Below are 20,800 nucleotides of genomic sequence, written 5' to 3'. Positions count from 1 at the left end.
CCTTCCCTTCCCTTCCCTTCCCTTCCCTTCCCTTCCCTTCCCTTTCCTTCCCTTCCCTTTCCTTTTCTTTTGTTTCTGATAGTGGGCCTAGGGCCTAGGGCTGCATACATGCTAGGTAAGTCTCCTACTACTGAGTTACACCTTCTGCTTGTGTATCTTTGCCTAGTTATAAATCTCCAACTCGTATTTCTTGCACCAAAATTACTGAAAAACCAAAACAATTTGCATAACACTTTGATTACAATCTCAAAGAAAGCTAAAGAAGTGAGTTGCCAGGGGAAGAGATGAGATTCACTACACAGCAAGTAAATTGTTCTATCTCTGTAATGAATTGTCATACATGGAAGACTATTATCTTAACAATGTAGTCAATTGCCTGGAAGAAAAAAAAACAGTGGGAAATTTGCACTGTCAAGCCTCTATTATCTTCAAATATTGGGTTACAAGTTAAAAAGAAGTACAATGGCCATGAGATTAGATAAAATAAATATAATATATAGAGGCCAAGGTATGTGGCTGTGTTCATACCATGAAACCAGGATGTTATACACAATCTATTGCTATTGAAGTATAATGCAGTCTCCTTCCTTATTGTTAAGACTCTGTTATCCTCCAACATCTCCACTCAGCATTCATAATTGTTTCTGTCCTTCAGAGTAAATAGTATTAAAGCTTGGACAGTGATGGAAATGTCATTGTAAAAGATGGAGGAATGGCTCAGCAGTTAAGAGCATGGCTCTCCATCTTGCTGGAGACCCAAGTTGGATTTCCATTCCCAGAATTCACATCAAGTGGCCCAAGATCTGTCTATAACTATAGCTCCAGGTAGATATAACAGCTCTGGCACCAACAGGCACCAGCACTCTCATGCACGTATCTACACACATACACGTAATTAGAAATAATAAGACTAAATAGATCCTTTTAAAGTGCCACAGTGGCCTTCAATAGGGAACAAGCTTTAATATTAAGAATGTTGCCAAATGACAGGATGTACTTTTCTACTGAAAATATGTCTCTTTCCTCTCTCTCTTCAGGAGAATTGAACAGAAGAGGACCCTTCCAAATCAACAGTGCTTTCCTTTCAGGAGAATGAAGTTTCAATGATAGGTTTAACAGCCAAGAAAAAGTGTATTCTTGTTTCAGATTTACTGAAGTGGTGCTTACAGAAAAACCACACCCAAACACGACCATTTTTTTAGATATGATATACAAAGAGTGACCTTTTCACAGTGGTCAGCACAAAGCTGTAATCACTCTATCACAACTTCAAAAGGTAGTTCCAGCTGTTTCTAAAGCTCCTAGAAATATAACAGATACAACACATCTACGCATCCTATGCCCTCATTTTGGATAGTTATTATCTGTAGCCTGTAGGGCCTATGCAAAATGTATTTAAAATGAGATGGTTAGGGGCATGCCACTGTCCGTTCAAAAAGAGCATTCTGTGGATAACATCTTCCTTAAGGCTTTCCAAAAGGTGCTTGTTCTCCTCAAGAAAGAACTTCTGAAGTCCAATTAAGGTTTATCCCAAACACTCTTCTCACAGATAAGCAATTAAAACCAATTTTATATGTTGAAATCCGAGGGTATGAAAATGGGACAATAAGCCAACAAGGTACGTATTTTGCAAAAATTATTTTGTCCCAGCTCATGTTGACGATTGTAAACATACAAAGAGTCACAAAATATAAAAAGACAGTTCTTTTCTTTGGTAAGATTCTTTGAGAATCTTATAAATACAAGAGGTCCTCTTTTCCAAAATAGGATCACACATACAACATGCATGCAAACCCACACAAATCCATTGGTTCATATAGCTCCACAAGCCAGCATACACACAAATGTTTCCAGGCAGCAGACTATTAACTAATTCCCCCAAAAGTCTATCTACAGTTCAAATAGTGCTTCAGTTTATATAGGGATAGATGTAGCATATACACACATGTACTTATGTATTAAAAACATATCCAAATATCTAATGACTACAAATAATGACACTGTATACAGCACAACTGTCTTCTAAATATGATGTCTGAACTTCAGTGGTTAAATATCAGGACTGTGGAAATCTCATGTTCTGCATATTGACAGTTGCTCCTATTGATGTTCAGCAATCCACTATGGACTTGAAACATTTTTATAACTTGTGTTTGTAGCAGAAGTAAACTAGATATGGTAACTAGAATCAACTGTCATGATAGCCAATCTCTAGTGTGTCCTGTGTTTTTGCAAGGTGAGGTGAAGAGCCAAGGAGTTCATTCCACTCTTAATATAATAGGATGAAATGGAGCAACATTCTTTCGAGAACCATTTCAAGTTTTCTCACCCCATGTCTTTCACAGAAGTCTATGAAATACAGAAATGACTTTACCTTTGTGGTAAGTTACCCTGATGCTTGAGATGATCAATTTTCACCGAGAGCATATTTTACAATCTAATAGCATCATAGACATTACAAAGATAAAGACATTTGAAAAATGACTAACATTCACAACATACAGGTCACACTTTCAATTAAGACAAACATGATAGTGACATTTATTTGCTAGATACAAATTTTTCTGTCTTCTTTTGTTGTTGTTTTGTCTTTTGCTTGCTTGTGGTGCTAGGCATGGACCAGAGGCCTTGTGCAGGCTAAACAAGCTACACCCTGAGCTAGTAAGCTCCAGACCTGTCTCTAAGCTACACACCTCCCTGCCCTGAAGCTTACTATTCTGAGCTTTAGCGAAGAAAAAGCAACTAGGAAAAGAGACATCCTAAGGCCTAAGGCAGCTTCAAATTTCAGTGTTCAAAATAAGTTATAATATGATGTTTTTTTAAAGTGCCCAGAATATTGGTCAAAAAAATAAGATAAAATAAAAACCCTGCCTACATATTCACATATCTCCATTCAGAAAAGAATTATGAATTTCAGTAAGTAAAGTCCTAGGACAGCCAATGTTTTTTTTTTTCCATGTCCTTCTTCTTGACACTTGATCCCTGCTAACAGTTTTTAACAGGGCAAAATTCATTTAGATTCTGGCTGTCTTTACTTCTGAATTTAGGGGTATTGGGCATACACACATGGTCACATTTGCTGCTCAGTTTTGAAAGCGTTGGCATGTTATCCCTGTCGTTTCCAGTTCACTTTTGCCTTTTGTGTCACAAACTGAAAAACATTAAATGTTTTCCCCCTTTTCTCTCTGATCTTGGGTTGGCCATCTCTCCCCTGAAACATTAAATCGGTGGGTTTTAGATGAGTTGTGGCATCTTGGTTTGACAGGCTCTCTCTGCAGTCTGGCATCACGCTGTCTTCATCAGACTCATCTCATCCATCTGGCAGCAATGGGAAGGCTCATGGTCGTGAGACCATTGGATGTGGATTACAAGGAAAACTGCCTAGAGGAGGCTCAGGAAATCTCAGGGGACTTCCACCGACTGCAAGGGGAGATGGAACCTTTTAAACAAAGACACTGAAGAGAGGAAATTCTGCCTGATTGGGCTGCAGCAGATCAATGAGAAAGCAAACAGTCCCAGAGAAGCCTTCATACAAGCTGTAGATGCTTTCAAGGACCCGGGAACCGGCTTTGAATTCTTCAGTGAATAAGAACTGAGCAAACCTGAGAAGAAGAAGAAAATGTGAGCAGTTTCAATATGAATGTGCCCATATGACCAGCCATAGGAGTCTGTTCTTAGTTTGTGAAATTAAAGGTTTCAGTGTCTTTTTCTTATCAGAATTATATAATTAATTTAAGAAAACACCATTCTCTGGAGAAAACAAAAAAAGGCTAGTTATATAAGTGTTTATATTTTGCAACAGGTTTTGTTGGCAAACAAATACAACTATTTTTAGAAGTTGCAAATCAAAGCACATTGGTATTTTCTGAAATTCTATTCCTTCCACAGTCCAATAATTAAAAGTAAGAAAAGTCAGCATAAATCATCCTACTGTTATTTATCTTGAACTGAAGCAAACTGAAGCACTGTTCCTTTTTAAAAAATCTGAATATACTGTTTCTGGAGACATATTGTTTCCGAACTAGGTTTCATCTATATGTGACAGACAGCAGAGGCTTAAAATAAATATGCAAGATTTTACACAATCTGCTTTGGGCAATAAAGGACTAAGATGAATGGGAGATACACACAATTTTTCATATGATGATGACAAACAGCAAAGTCAACTATTCGGCATTATTGTTAAAACACCGATCTCTGACCTCTACAATCTCCATGAAAAAAAAAAAACATTTCAGAGCCTTTCAAGTGCTCTTGCCTGGGCCATTTTTTTAAACTGATTTTATTCCTTTATTCATCAGCAACAAACGTAATCACCAGTTCTGACACTAGTGTCTACCTGAGAGTTGGTCCTGTCATAAATTTAGATTACTGCAGCCACATAGGGATCCTATAAAAAATAATTACTTATTTCATCTTTTGTGGTGCACTTGGAATTATTGCAGGCAGCCTAAGTACATAGGGAGGAAATAAATTGCAATCACATTTGTCAGTGATGTTCTATCAGTTGCTTTCTTGAATGTGTAACCATTTAAATAAGATTTTACACTTTTAAACAGGCCCCAACATAAGGTGTTTTAAGAATCGATTCAGTATGTATAATTATGTGATAAATAGGAATTGTCAAATGACTTTGGGGACCCTGCATCTTTTGAGTGTGATGACTTATTTGGCAGTCTGAATATATCAGAATTGTCCTCAAATGCATATAAAATGTAATGTGTAAAATTCTAAAAGAACTCAACTATAGTAAAGCACAGTTAGTGAATTTGTTGTTGTTGCTGCTGCTTATTTGTTTGTTTTTGTTTTGCTTTTGTCTTTTTTTTTTTAGATGCTTGGGTATAAATCCAGGACCTTGATCATGCTTCTATTATTATTATTATAGTACTGCTCTACAAGCCCAGTACTAGTTAAAAAATTAAAACCAGTCCAAACATGTGGTATAGTTACATGCATCCTTTGTTAGCACAATAAATAGCACTATCTACTAGTGGCTTAACAAGTACTGACATTTTTTAGTACTGAAGTATATAAACTATATTTTGTACAATCTGCACCAAAATTACTTGAATATGAGAATACTTCTACAAACTGCAGATATGTAACTGTTGATAAACTTCTGTGAATTATTATGTACACTCAGCACTTAAAGATAATAAGATTAAATGATTATAATCCAGTTTGAACATACTCACAAACCCCAGACATAAAGATAAAGAGCTTTGAGTAGAGGTATTTGATTTTATGTTATATGGTATATAATCAGATTTTGTTAACTAGTAAGCACTGGACAAATGAGAACTATATTTTTACTTAATGTGTAAATGTATTTTGACAGAATAGCTATAAAACAGAAACCAGTCCATCACACTGTAAAAGAAAACATATCACGAAAACCATGGTTTCCTGCACTTTTTACCTACAAATGATACAACGAAGTTTCTGTGCTTTCACAAATAATATCTAAGCACTGCGTAGCATTGTTTGTTTTTGAAAAATGTTGTCAATAGTAAAAGGGAAAACTATTGTTTCAGAACTGTACCCAATCCAAATTGAATTAACCAACTAATTTTCTAAACAATTCTTAGGAAAAATAGAAGCCTGAAGGGTAATTATAGGGCTAAAAAGAATGGACAATATTGGCTACAGTACATTTTTAAAAATCTAATAGTTCTATTTTTAAAAATCCTGATCTAGAAAAAGTCATCATTTATAAATTATTACTAATCGATAATGAGAGGCTACATAACTTACACACTTTAAGCTCTAGATAATAGCACAAAAGAAGGAAGGAAACCACTAGCCATGGAGACTGGGCACATTGGAGGACAGTACAGGAGTAGTGAATTAGAATAATGTGTAATGATACATGTGCATTAATATGTCATGAAACCCATTACTTCATATGAAACTTAAAAGTTACACTAGAAAAGGAAACCTGAGCTGAAATTAATGAAGTAAGAAGCAAACGAGAAAACTAAATGAAGCAAATGAACAAAACCAAGAACCTTTTCCTTGAAAGGGCAAACAAGAAAAGGGAAAAATGTTAATGTCTCTTGACAATTACAAGGAGCACTGGGAAGGAAGGCCATCACATATATGGGAAATCACAGATATCACAGCAATGTGGAGCATTGTGTCATATATACCAGCAACTGAAAAACCCTTCTCAGCATGGATGACCACCAGAAAGCCATTTAAAGTGACCTACATGTTAGGTTGAGCACTGGGTGAGTTTGTGGGCCATGAACAGATAAAACACTCTATGGAAAAGAAATCAAAACACAATGGACTAGTTGGTTTTATAGAAATAAAATTGCTAGAAAAAAATAGAAATAAAAGATTCCCAGATTTTTTTTCTATAGCTATAATTTCCAAAATGCATGTTAAAAGAACAATCTGTGATTACAAAATAATATTTCTTCTGGAGAGGTACATATTTTTTATTAAACATTGCTCTTCCTAGACCTAAAAGCCTCTCCAATTTGTATCATATTAAACTTTGAAAAATAATGAGATGTAAAGTTCACTATTCAGAGCAATAAAATTCAATGCCAAAACAATACTGACCTATTACCTGCATTTTATAATGTTCTACCTGTGAATGAGAAGTTTACATTTTATAGAGAACTCTGGAATTCAAAATGTTATAATTACAGCTTTGAACACTCAGATTGGCATTCCAGGCAACATAGAGGTTTACCCACTCTTTCCAAATATATGTTTTAGGGCATGAGGACCTCTGATAAAGCTTGTCCAAGGCATGAAACCTATTGTCCTAGATTATGCCCTAATGACTTTCTTTTGATTCTTTTGAAAAGCAGCAGGTTAGATTTTGGTGGAACATGTTAATGAGCGGTGTCATTTGTGTGCTAAGCAAGCACTGTACCACTGAGCCATATTGCCACCTGTTGATTTTACTGTTTGGAGACAAGAGTCTCACTAGTTGCCCAAGTTGGCCTTGTCTCCCCTTTTGTAGCACAGGAAGGTTTCAAGTTTATGATCCTCCCATATAAGCCTCTTAAGTAGCTACAATTAAGTAGCTGTGTAATTACACAAAGCAAATAGAGGACTCGCGAGTGCTACCCAGTATACTCCCTTCGGAGCCTATAGGCAAATGTCAAAGCTAATTTATATTTTATTTTTTAAACACTGAATACGGGATATGTTATGACTGGAAGACCTTTCTGGGTCGTTTAAACATTTAAAGAGCTAGGAAATATGTGGACAAAGTGAACATTATAGGTAGAGGGGGCCTAGGAGCTAAATGCAGCTGTGCTAGGGAGAACGGAGAAATTGAAAATTATAAATGGAGAGAACTGAAACTTAAAAGGCTTGCATCCACCATATATGGCATACTAAAGGAATCACAAGAAATTCAACATGGTGGAGAGAACAATGAGAAAGAGAATAGGAGATGAAATCAAAGGTAAAGGGGGCCTAGGTACTGTAGGACATGTGAATCAAGGGACAGACTTTGGCCTTTACCTTCAGTCGTGGCAGAAAGCTAATGGATTACTTTAAGCATGGGAGGACTGCTCTAACATGATAGACATTAACAAAAGTAAATATAAAGATCAGGGTGAAACGGAAGGTTCCTAGTGTAATCAGAATAAAAGCAATGGCATTTTCTGTCCCTCCTATTGTTAAAGGTTGTTATGGGAAATGCACTGTTATAGGGAACTCGTGCAACAGAAATCCAGAAAGAGTATGACTTCCTGTGAGCAAGGAAGTTGCAGTCATAATTAGTTGCACATAATGTGCATGGATATCTAGAAAATCCAATGGAATTAAATAGAGAACCAGTAGGACAAGAATGGAATCAGTAATTTTTATGAAGTCTATGATGACAGTGTTTATGAAAACTTAGGTACTTACAAGGTACAATGCAGAGTTACATGGAAAATAGAAACTGAAGATAAACTGTATTTATATATTTTTTTTCAGTTTTAATAGGCACCAGTAATTGATAGCCTGAAATATGAAGCTTTGAGAAAAAGTTAATTTATGATAAAATTGGAAATAAAACAAAGAATTTTTAATGCTAACAAGAATTATAAAGATACTTTCTATAAAATCAAGAATTGGCTAAGTGACATTTTACAAGTGTAAATCAATGAAAAGTTATACCATGATCTTGAATAGGAAACCTTAGTATTTTAATAATTCTCATGGAAATAAGCCGCAGTGCAGTGAAATTCCAGACAAATCTCATAGGACTGTTTTGAAAGCTGGCAAGCAGGTCCTAAAGTTTCAGTTGAAAAATACAAAGAGGTAGAGTAGTTGAGAAAAATTGGAAGTAAGCAATGAAGTGTGGAAGTAGCGAAATGGCACATGAACAATAGCTAATGCCTTCGTATGACAACAAAAAAAGGTTAACAACAGTGGGGAGAAATGGCAAAGAAAGAGAGTGGGGAGGTGGCTCTGCAGTTAAGAGCACTGGCTGCTCTTCCAGAGAACTAAGCTTTGATTCCCAGCAACCACATTGCAGTTCACAACTGTCTGTAATTCCAGTCTTAAAGATTCTGCTGAAGGGAAGAATCCCTGATATAGCTGTCTCTTGTGAGGCTATGCCAGTGCCTGGCAAACACAGAAGTGGATGCTCACAGTCAGCTATTGGATGGAACACAGGGCCCCCAATGAAGGAGCTAGAGAAAGTACCCAAGGAGCTGAAGGGGGATGCAACCCTGTAGGTGGAACAACAATATGAACTAACCAGTACCCCCAGAGCTCGTGTCTCTAGCTGCATATGTAGCAGAAGATGGCCTAGTCAGCCATCACTGGGAAGAGAGGCCTCTTGGTCTTGCAAACTTTATATGACCCAGCACGGGGAATGCCACGGCCAAGAAGTGGGAGTGGGTAGGTAGGGGAGCAGGGGCGGGGGGGGCGGGTATAAGGAACTTTTGGGATAGCATTTGAAATGTAAATAAAGAAAATAATAATAGTAGTAATAAATGACAGGAAAAAAAAGAGAAAAGAAATCTGGTTTGCTTTTCTGGCCTCCACAAGCATCAGGATTACATGTGATGCACAGACAGACATACAGGCAAAACAGCAACACAAGTAAAGTAGAATACAAGATTTTAAGTTAAAAAAAAAGAAAAGAAATAGCAGCAAGGAAATTATTTCCAGCACATTTTGAGGAGGAATTATAATCATTAATAGAACCACTGCAATAGGAAGAAAGGGGAGGGCAAGAAGGGAAAAGATAAAGGTAGGTTCATTTTAGACTAAGAAACACTGATAGATGTGAAGATTTCAATTCTATAATTTTAGGTCAGGGATCACATACTCAGTGCTAGACTGACTGCCCAGATAGTATGCATGAATGATACTCTGGTTCTACTCCCATTACTGGGAAGAAAAAGGGCATATGGTAATTTTAAAATGTTTCTCAAATAAATGCTTCTATCACTATAATGTACAAATATTGTATATTTTGCTTATGTTGTGTATATGATGTGATATTTGAGGCAATTTTGCCTATATTAGTAAATACTGAACACATAACAAGTTTCTATTATTTAGAAGTTTAATTAATTACGGTACAACTTCATTGTATAATTATTTGGCTGTTTAAAATAATGATAGAGCCGGGCATGGTGGCACACGCCTTTAATCCCAGCACTCGGGAGGCAGAGGCAGGAGGATTTCTGAGTTCGAGGCCAGCCTGGTCTACAAAGTGAGTTCCAGGACAGCCAGGACTATACAGAGAAACCCTGTCTCGAAAAAAACAAAACAAAACAAAAAAATAAATAAATAAATAAAATAATGCTAGAAATCCATGCAAATTAAAATTACTCATTTAAAAGTGTATGTTAAAATAGTACATATAGTACTTTTATGTATGTATAATAGTCATAGGGACCTATTGAAAATAGATAAGAACTGAGGTATGATTTAATGATAAAGTATGTCTTTAGCATGTATGAAACCTTGGGTTTGATTCCTAGCACCAAAATTTAGACACACACACACACACACACACACACACACACACACACGAGTAAGTGTCTATGTAGATATATGTAAATACACATGTATGAATATGTATTATATATGCATAGACAAAACTTAGGGATGGTAAGGCTCAAATTTATAGTTATAAAAACAGTTAACCCTTACATTAAAGTTACTATATTTCAGGCATTATTTAAAATGATGTTCTTGTATTTATTTGCAAGTTTATAATAAAGTTTATAAAATTAAAAAAACTATTTTCACGTATTAACTTATTTAAACCAGCCAATAATCCTGAGAAAGAAACATTATTTCCCATATGTTGCAAATGAGGAAGTTACATGACTAGTTATGGTCACATAGCCAATATGATTCTGAGCATATCTAAAGGAAATCCTCCCAACCATGGAGGAGGACTATTCTTTGGGCTCTACCAAGTGACAACTGAAATTCAAGGGAATCAAATCAGATGGATTGAAGGAAGATGGTGAGAAGCCTCCTAGCTTAAAAGACATAAGTGCCACACAGAAAACTCCAGACCTCTTGTGACAACTTACATGGACAGCTTCCAAGTGCCCTCAAAGGGAATACTGACTTAATGCTGCTCAGTTGTCTACCAGCTTATTTATAGTCCATTCATAGTCTTTCTGTCACAGTATACAGTGAATCAGTATGGAGTGATTTCTATTCAAAACAATGCTGTCTGTTCTACATCTGATTTCCCATCATTAGGGCTTCAGGGAATAAACTACAGTGATTCATTTAGCATTATTAATCCAAATTAGAAATTTTACACACACACACACACACACACACATCCATTAGCTCAAAAATTCCACTTCTAGGAATTTACTTGTTAGCAAAGATAGTATCCATTACAGAAACAAGAACAGAAACAAGAGAAGTAGCAAACAACTCTTAATAGAAATTATTTCCTCCAAGTTGCAAGGTCTGGATGCTCATAGTGAAGGAGATTGGAAATCCAGGACAATGCTACCTCCTCTGTAGCCTACCTCCGTCCTAGACAGAAAGCCAGAAAGGATAATCCAACCATAACGGATTTGATTACTTATAATTAAAATATTAGAAACAAATGGAGTAAAATATTCTTATTTGAATAAGAATGTTTAACAAGAATGATAAAAAAGAGGCCCTTTATGCATTAATATAGCATGATCTTCAAGATAACAAAGCACTAGCACTTGTATAAGAATGATAAAATTTATATGACCCAGCACAGGGGAATGCCTGGGCCAAGTAGTGGGAGTGGGTGGGTAGGGGAGCAGGGGCGGAGGGTGTATAGGGAACTTTCGGGATAGCATTTGAAATGTAAATAAAGAAAAAAAAAGAATGATAAAATTATATATATATATATATATTATATATATAAAAATTATAATATATATATATATATATATATATATATATATATATATATATATATATATATATATATATATATATATATATATATATATATATTCCCATATGCTTGATATTTTTCCAGAGAATATTCTTGGGAAGCAAACCTAGACAATGCCTCCAGGAAAGTCAATTAAATGGCTGCAGGGCCTGGTCGCTCTGCTCCTTTTTTTACACATATGAAATCAGGTGACCATATTACCCACTTAGAAAATTAATTAGATTAAGGCTTCAAGCCGGGTGTGGTGGCACACACCTTAAATCCCAGCACTCAGGAGGCAGAGGCAGGCAGATTTCTGAGTTCGAGGCCAGCCTGGTCTGCAAAGTGAGTTCCAGGACAGCTAGGACTATACAGAGAAACCCTGTCTCAAAAAACAAAACAAAACAAAACAAAACAAAACAAAACAATAAAAAACAACAACAAAAAAAAAAACCAAAAAAACAAAAACTTCAAAACTAGGACTCAGAACATAGCTCAGTGGGTAGAGTTCTTGCCTGGCAGATGAGAAGTTCGTGTTTTAATCCCTAGCACCACATAAAATGCTGTGGTGGTGTATACCTGTAATCCTAGAATTTAGAAGCAGCAAGTGGGAAGGATCAGAAATTCCAGGTCATTGTTCACTAGGTAGTGAATTTGATGCCAGCCTAGGATATGTGAGATTTTGTCTCAAATCAGGAAAAGAAAAAGATTTCTAGGAACATGCACATGAAAATAGCTGACCTTTGGGCACGGTAGATATATTTCGAGTTTCCTGTAAGACGGTACAGAAGAAGGAATACATAGGCACTGCCAGCTACACCATGGCAAATCCCTGGCCCCTTCTTCAACAGGCCTTTCTGCCATGTCAGCTCCCCACACCGGATACATGTGTCCAGGTACTGCGGTTTCTTGGAAATGAGATAAGCTTTGGCAAACAGATAAGCAATTCCTGTAAAAAAACAAAAAACAAAAAACAACAACAACAACAAAAAAAAACCATCAAAGACATAAGAGGCGACTTTCAGGATTTTTATAAGATACAGTTTCTCAAGGGTGTATACCAAACGGATCGCCACAGTGTCTAAACTGTGGCCTGAAACACTGCATTTCCTTCTGTTTTCTTTTGTTTTTACATTCCTAGTTACATTTCCAATAAGTGGGCTTCTAGACACTATGCTTTTGGTAGCAAGACTATACAATGTTCTCTGTGAAAGTATGCTTTTTCCTGTGTGATGAGTTTAATTCTATCATGGAGTTGGCTTCTGAAGAAAGATAAACTTTTTTTTTAACAAATGACTTAATATTCAATAATGAGGGCTGGTGAGATGACTCAGTGGTTAAGAGCACTGACTGCTCTTCCAGAGGTCCTGAGTTCAAATACAAGCAACCACATGGTGGCTCACAACCATCCATAATGAGAAACAAATAAAGAACCTATGGGCTGGAGCAAACAGGCTGAAGTGAGCAAAAGAAAAGAAGGAGGGAAAATATATTCAGTAATACACACATACTGGTAAACATTATGCACATAGAGCTGTTTGAAAGAGCCATTTACACAGCTTACTAATTACCCCATGGAAGTTCAGAATTTGCAATGTTTACATATTTATAACAATACCCTTTTCCTTAAGAGAAAAACTAGGAGTCTTTCCAAGATTAATAGTGCAAAAACATTAAACAACATCAAGAAGAGGTCTACTCCAGCTTTGAAGTGAGCCCTGCCCATGGTCAGTGTTCCGAGGAAAGAAACATTCCTTCAAAAGTTGCCAACAAAGGTGATAACCCCATTACAGAAGCCAGGGAAGAAGCACAAGAAGTGACAACTATTCATTGAAATTATCTTCTCCAAGTTGCCACATCTGGATGCTCATGGTAAAAGAGATTAGTGATGCAGGATGACTCTGCTTCCTCCTGCATAGCCTACTTCCCTCCTATGTAGAAAGCAGAAAAGGGCTAAGAATCTCACTGAGTGGTGAATGCTTGCCTGGCCAGCATGAGGTACTGGGATTCATGTTCAGCTCCCTCAAAAAAATTCTATTAAAAAGCGGGAGCAAGGGCTTTGAATGGGGGCAGTTATCTTGATGAGCTCACCCACTAAGATTCTCTCTGCCTTTTGTTGCTTTGAACAAAACAAGGCATCTATATACAGCTTGCTAGAGAAGAATTTTTGTATGTGGCCATAATACAAGGTAAGCATCATGGGCAAAGGGTCCCATGCTGGCTTTCTCCTGTACTATCTTGAGATTCTTAATGGTTTTCTTAAATTAGTTCTTTTTTTTTTTTTTTGTACTAGGTCTCCCAAATTGCATAGCTAGTCCTGGCACCGAAGAATCTAAAATAAACGCTAATGATGGCATATGCCCTTCAGGTAGACACTGTGACTAATATAAAATAAGGCATGTGTCCATGTCGCTACTGAGACATGTGGTGAATGGTTCTGTCAGTGAAACGAAAGAGATCAGACAAAGTGGAATTGTCCTGAGGGATTTGCTGTGGTTTGTAATCTGCAGGGGAAACTCTGGGCCCAAGATGAGGCAAGGAAAGCATATTAGGTACCAAGATCACAGAGGCTATGAGGTTCAAAGACCCAAAGGCTAAACCGCGGGATCAGTGCAGAAACAGTCTACCCATGGGGCCAGTAGGGTAGAAGAATGAGTTCAGATTATAGCTGGTATGCCAGCCTCTTTTAGGCACTTTAGACTGTATAGTGTGGATAATAAGGAACTACAAAAGTCTCTGCATAATGAATTGGTTGGCTTTGATTTTTGCATAACAATGTGATTCTCCCTGCACAGAATTTTTAGAAAAGACCTAAAGAAAGGCAGGATATCTCTGAGCTGCTTTTGTTGGCAGATGGGTGGAAATCAAACTGGTCAAAGAGTTAATTTCATAGGACCTGGTAGCTGTTTAGATAGCAACTGAGCATGAACTATAAGGCAGATGACGATTTCAAAAGGCCACCATTTTCAATGGCTTCTAGAGTTTAATCTGGCTATGAGTATACAAACATAGCTTTGGGAACACACAGGCAGGTCCGTGCCTTATGCCTACTGGAAGGAAAGACCTATGCCACTGTTATCATTTAACTGAGTGCTGGAGTATGAGCAGGAACCAGTGGGGTAACTTGCTCAGCTCCCCTCTAGCTTAACAGCAAGTATGAAACATCTGCGTTCTTGTAAGTGCTGGCTGCTAACAAACCTCCTGGATTCCCATCATTGGAGAATTCCTCACAGGCAAGCAAAGCTGTAGCATGTACTCAGCCCTCCAAAGTTTGCTATCATAGATGGACACAAACAGCCTGCTCCCTTGCCTCAAGAAAGAACAGGATATTTGGTATATCTTGTGCCTATCAGCTTCCCTCGGTATCACAGTAAATTGAAAGCCATATTTTTCTGGTTTTTCTTAGTTTCTCTGTCCTACAAGCCTATAGCCTACTAGTTTCCCATGAGAATATGCTCGGCTTCCCGACAATCAGAAAATAGTGTGTTAAATGAGAAGTGTTTCAGCCAAGGACAAGCTAAGGGGACAGGTGCCTTATACATGATAAAGCAACTCCTTCATGGTCAGCATCTTGCTGTGTCTCTTCCTTTTCTGACTGAAGCTTTTCACTTTGGTAAAACCAAACTACCTGCAGTGCTTTCGTACTTCTCAGTGCCCATGTTATTCTTGGAAGAAGCCTCCTGTTTTTCTTGGCACAACTTAACCCAGGAATCGCTTTCTTAGGAAGCCGTCACTGAATCTGGAGGCAGCATGGGAAATCTCTCCTCTTGGATTCTATCTCACAGCATACATAATGTAACACTTATACATAACCAAATTAAAACGATCTGTTTCTGCATCTGCCTCCACTACTATAAGGCACGGCCCCAAAGGGCAGGTACTTTATCAGATTTGTCTCTTTTCTCCTCATCTGTGATGTGGTGTTTTGACACCAAATAGTCCCACAAATGTCCATTGGCCCTGTGATACCTCATTTATTACCTAGCAGAAGCTGGCACTGGAAGCAGAGCAGAGATGTAGAAGAGAAGATAGACCGAGAAGGTTTAATTGCTATACTAAGCCAGTAGTCCCAGACAAGATATAGATCCAAAAGTTCTGGCCAGAGTAAAAAGTCCTCTTCTTTAAGCCTGGGATCACAGAATAGTATATGTATAGGGACCTTGAAAAATTTCTAAATTTGTTAGCTTCTACTCCGGCCTTAAAGAAACAATCCTAAGGCTTTAGACTCTTAAGAGGAAGGATGTCAGGTTTCTTTGACAGTGATGGGAACTAGCACAGAATTTTCCTGGGATTGCTAATTAGCATTCAATGATATGAACATGTCAGTGACAGTATATGACTTTGCCAAATACAGCCAAGAAATTCAATGATAATTTAATAAATATTTTAATTTTATTATAATTTTATTTTCACTTCTATTATGTTTTAAATATATTTTTAAATTTTATTTTAATTGCAGTTTAATAAAGATAGTTGGGAGACTAAATCGTTGAAATGTGGAATCTCCAGAGTCTTGTGACAGGCAGAATACACTCTTTCAACACATTGGAGGGTAAGCACCCAAGCTCCTGCTAGGATGTGCAATTTTGCTGAGTCATTACAAAACTCAGTTACCAACCTGCACTTCAAAAGCTCTGCTTCTTTGTTCAAAGTCACCTATCCCAGAGCCTCTGCGGAATGAATTGTTAAAACAGCGCACACCTGTGTTTCACACAGAGTAAAGGAAGCATGCTGTCAGTGTCACCAGAGTAACGCTGGAAGGTTATTTTAGCCACCACATTTGTTTTAATGATTTTGCAAATGACTTCTCTCCTGTATTTCAAGGTGCTCAAGGTTATGAAGGGATCACATGCGTCTTCCTGCAATACTTGCATTTAGTGAGAAAAAGCTACATGTCACTAAAGGTATTTATAAATGTGGGTGTTTCTAAAAGCATCTGAGATACATCCCTTGGGAATGGCAAAGGTCCAGGTGTAAAAATGTGTCAACAGTGACAAAAATATTGAGCTAATTTCAGTTTTTTTTAAAGTGACTCTCCTCAAGGTCACTTAGCTGGTCAGTGATAGAGCTACAATTAGACCCCAGAACTGTTAAGCTATAGTCAAAAACTCATAATACATTTCACACATAATAACTTGGACATGTGTGGGGTGGGCTGAAAGAAAGTCACTGGAAACAGGCATAGATAAGGTAGCATTAGTGAAGTTCCACCTTATAGATTATCTCTGGCAGGTTTTAATCACAGGAATAGCCTGTCATCCCAAACCATGTATGCTGCTCATAAGTCTATTTCTCAAGATATGTTTTACCCAAACAAGCACAACTATTATTCTAGCCCATTTCCTAATGGATCTACGGGAAATTTCACTATAGTCAACTTCAGCAAGAATTTGACTGTCTTTGACCTGCAATTACCAGTTTTATAATCACGCTTAGGTGAGGGCTGGAGTTAACAGAAATAATGGGCCTCGTTTCATTAGGGAATCATTTTTTGCTTTATTTTGTTTTGATACTTCAGTGATTGCATGGGCTTAATGGTTTTTGTTTTGAAGCAATTTATTTATACTACTTTTCTCAAAACACCTAGCATGAATCCTAAAGGATAAGCCAAGTCTCCAGTGTCATGAATCCTAAGCTGCTGAAATAGCTGCTACACAGAAAGGACAGAATAACCACCATTTAACCACCTACATCAAAAATAGGCTTGCCTACTCATTTTAGTAGATTATCCTCATACGCTGTTAAGGACTTTTACTAGCACACTGAGTCCTTTTAAAATATTCTACATTTAATTTAGGACATCTCCAAAATTCAAGGATGCTGGGATGCTTGGAGAATATCCAGAATCACCAAGAATGATTAAGAGGAACAGGAAATAGAATTATTGAGCTTAACAAGAAACATCATTCCCAGGACAGTAAATAAGTGCTGTTTTCCCCCAAAAAAGGTCAAAGCAAGACGTAATGGGCACAAATTATACCTGGCAGCAGTTAGCCTGAACATAATGTACTGTGTCCTGGTACTTTCATAAATACAATTTGCTATTGCTTCCTTAGTTAATTGTGGCAGGCAGAGAAAATATTGCAATAGACAGTGGCTTGTATTATTCATCACTTCAAACTGTATCAAGGAGAAAACAGAACTCTAGTTCGATTAAAGAACATTAATTAAAGGTGGAAGGGAGGTAATAAAATCAGGAAACAAGGCAAAGAAAAATCAAATGTAATCTAAAAGTATGCCCTTTGGTTTGAAGCAGCTTTGCAAAACTGAACTAATTCATAATCAAAAATTCTGGAAGGTGAAAGTAATTATAAACCATTATATACACAAAGAATTGTCAAAGAACAAATTTAATAGCTGTGTTATTTGATATTTCAATCTCTTTCTCAATTAACTAAATTTGTTTTAACTTCTTTTAAATTATTTCTTCTCCAAAGGACTAGTTGGCAATGTAATGGTATTTGGAAAAGGCAGGCTAAGGAGAGGTAGTTAATAGGGTCTAAGTTCCAAGGCTCAATTTCATAATTCTCTGGGGAATGGATTTTCATTTCTTTAGAAAATTGATTAGTTATTACTGGAAAGACTCAACTGAACACGAATTGCAAAATGTTGCATCTCATAATTAAAGGTTCACACAAATTTCATAAGGGTACTGATTAAATACACATTGTGTTTCATGGGCTATGATGGGGCCTGAGATTAGAAATTTACAAGCTGTCATGCTACTAGACCAGGGCTCACCATATAAAATGATCAGGCTTCAGATGAATGCCTTCATTTTGGTGAAAAAGACTTTGAAATGTAGTGTGTTATATAAGTGTAAAATTGACACTGAATCTTAACCATTTCAATATTGTAAAGAATGTGTACTACCATTTTGTTAATGCTCTGGATTGAACCCAGGTCCTTCTTTGTCCCAGGGACCACCAACACTGCCTGTAGCCTAGCCATCTCTATTTTTCAATTAGTATCCTATTGACATAATAATACATTATATGTTATTAAAATAATTTCTTTTTTACTTTTTTTCTTCTTTTTTTTGTTTTTGTTTTTTTTTTTGTTTGTTTGTTTTTGTTTTTCGAGACAGGGTTTCTCTGTGTAGCCCAGGCTGTCCTGGAACTCACGCTGTAGACCAGGCTGGCCTCGAACTCAGAAATCTGCCTGCCTCTGCCTCCCGAGTGCTGGGATTAAAGGCGTGCACCACCATGCCCGGCTTAAAATAATTTCTACCCATTTCTTTTTTATTTTGAGTTTGGGCTACCCATTCCCTTTGCCCAGTATTCTGGATATACTAATCTCTCCATCTTACTGCTCAGATACCATAAAAGGGTGCACTACATATGCAACTCACATTACACTTTAAGGGAATGCTTGTTTAACATTATGGATAAAGAGATGTGCTTTTTCAACCTATGGAATACTTTTCAGAAGTACCTTAAAGATCAAAGCATTTTTAGTTTTCCCAAATTTCAACTTGACAGCTATGACCTCAAATATTAGAACGATGACCGACCCCGCCCCCCTTTGCGTAAGCTGGAAAAAGGGCTCTGTTTTCAAACAACAGTGTGTGGGAGACCTGGAGCGCCGTGGCACCAGTGGACAAGTTCATTCTCTCTCTCGATGGTCTCGCCAAGCTCTGGTGGCCAGTTGCAATTCTGCTCCTGTTCCATGAGGAAGTCCACGCTCTGCCACACCAGCTCCCGATCTGAAGGTTTGAGATGCTCCTGGTAAGAAAGGAGCATCTGGAGAATGGATGACAGGCCGTGAGCTGCCCCTGTGTGAACGAACAAAGCATCACTTAGCCAACAAGGAAAGTCATGGTTTGATTTAATGAAAAGAAAACCATGAGATTTTTTTAATTAAAACATTACTTGAAAGCACATTAGTATTATAACAATTGAGTAAAAAATCCTAAATCACCAGCCAAATACAGCTTGTAGCCCAAATCTGGCTCAATGACTACTTTTGTAAATAAAGTTTTATTGGAACATAGTTACAGCCATTCATTTGTACATTGCTCTCTGCTTCCTTCATGCCATACAGCAGACTTACATTTAGAACTGAAATCACATGGCCACAAACACTAAATAAAGCTGTAAGCTTTAAATAGATTATCACCTGTGTTTTGGACATTATCTCACCATGGAGATACAAAGGTGAATATGAGTTTTCACATACTCTTCAAGACCTCTCCATTCAGTTCAGAAATTGAGCCATATTTGACAAAAAACAAAACAAAACAAAACAACAGCAACAACAACAAAACAACTATGAGAGCATAAACAATGGAGTGCTCTGTACCAGATCTGTATCCGGAGATTGATGAGTGAGTGTATGTGGCAACTTAAATAGCAAGATGTTGCTAAGAGACTTTGTTAAACATTGTTTCTAGGCTTGTCCTTTTGAGTGCTTGTGGACACAATGAAGGTTGAGCCTGGAGACTGATTAAAGAAGATTCCCTGGATCAGTTGTAGGCAGCCCTCATCTACTCAGAAAAGGCCTGATTGGAACAAAAACACTAAGCACTAATTCTCCATGGAACTCAGCCTGGAACTTACAGCACTGACTTTTGTAGATCTGGATTGTTGAGCCTTATGATTCTTTAGGCCAATTCCTTTATTAGCTCTTCATTATTCATACAAACAAACAACATTCATGTAAATATATATTACACGACATAGACAACTTAGACTATATATGATGCACACTATTTAGTCTTAGAAGGAAGCTTGAGTTTTCAGGAAAATATTTCCACATATACCAGAAAATTGGTTTGTAATATGTAATCAATGACCAGGATGTTAATTTATCTTTAAAAAATAAACAACTATTAATAAAATAACTTTAAAGACACTGCTAGCATCCTGACACATCTTGTACCTATTCTCATACTTCGTACCTTATATATGTATTCTTTTGCCTTAGTTTTTCTTTGGCCACAAGAACATGCTTAATACACAGAGACAAAGCAGGATTGATAGCCCATGGAGCATCCAGCCATAAGAGTAGAGAGTACACAGATAAATACTCGAATTTCCTCAGCCTTGGAAGACAAGGGTCAATTGGGTAAGACAATTCTGAGGCATGTCCCATACGGCCTCTATGAATCCCCAGTGGGACTGAGCCCATTCCAGTCTGAATACAAAATATTTCCTATCAGATTACAAAGTGGTTGATTGAGTAAGTGGTGTTATTTGGGTAGATTGAGGAAACTTTACAATGTGGGGCCTATGTGGAGTAAAGAAGTCAAAGAGAAGTATGTTTGAGGGCCTTCAGGCCCTTCTCTCCCTCTGACCCTTCTCTACCATGAGAGGAGTAACCTCTGACATAGGCTTACATGCTTCTGTTGACAGAAGGTTCTTTCCTATTATGGATCCAGAATAAATGCAGCTAAGTGACAACAGAATTGAAACCTCACACTCCTGAAACCACGAGCCG

At 37.3% G+C, this 20,800-nt stretch overlaps 1 protein-coding gene and 1 long non-coding RNA gene across 2 annotated transcripts in view; one reads left to right on the top strand and one right to left on the bottom strand.

Annotated features, from left to right (window-relative positions):
- Positions 1-63: 63 nt before the first annotated feature.
- Positions 64-20,800, bottom strand: part of Lancl3 (LanC like 3) — a 105,585-nt gene continuing 84,848 nt past the window's right edge. The window contains exons 3-5 of the mRNA XM_021188495.2: positions 18,939-19,136; positions 12,104-12,311; positions 64-3,602 (exon numbers count right to left, since the gene is read on the bottom strand). Coding sequence (XP_021044154.1) covers positions 3,443-3,602; positions 12,104-12,311; positions 18,939-19,136 — 566 coding nt within the window. The 3' untranslated portion in view covers positions 64-3,442. The remainder of the gene's footprint in view (positions 3,603-12,103; positions 12,312-18,938; positions 19,137-20,800) is intronic.
- LOC110314021 lies at positions 13,334-19,267 on the top strand. Its single transcript, XR_002380142.1, has 3 exons — positions 13,334-13,551; positions 16,187-16,266; positions 18,844-19,267. It is a non-coding gene; the product is annotated as an uncharacterized LOC110314021 (long non-coding RNA).

Source organism: Mus pahari, chromosome X, assembly GCF_900095145.1.
Source record: "Mus pahari chromosome X, PAHARI_EIJ_v1.1, whole genome shotgun sequence".
In the NCBI taxonomy this organism is placed as follows: domain Eukaryota; kingdom Metazoa; phylum Chordata; class Mammalia; order Rodentia; family Muridae; genus Mus; species Mus pahari.
The sequence above is the reverse complement of the archived record's forward strand: the minus strand, read 5'-3'. Positions and strand labels throughout refer to the sequence as shown.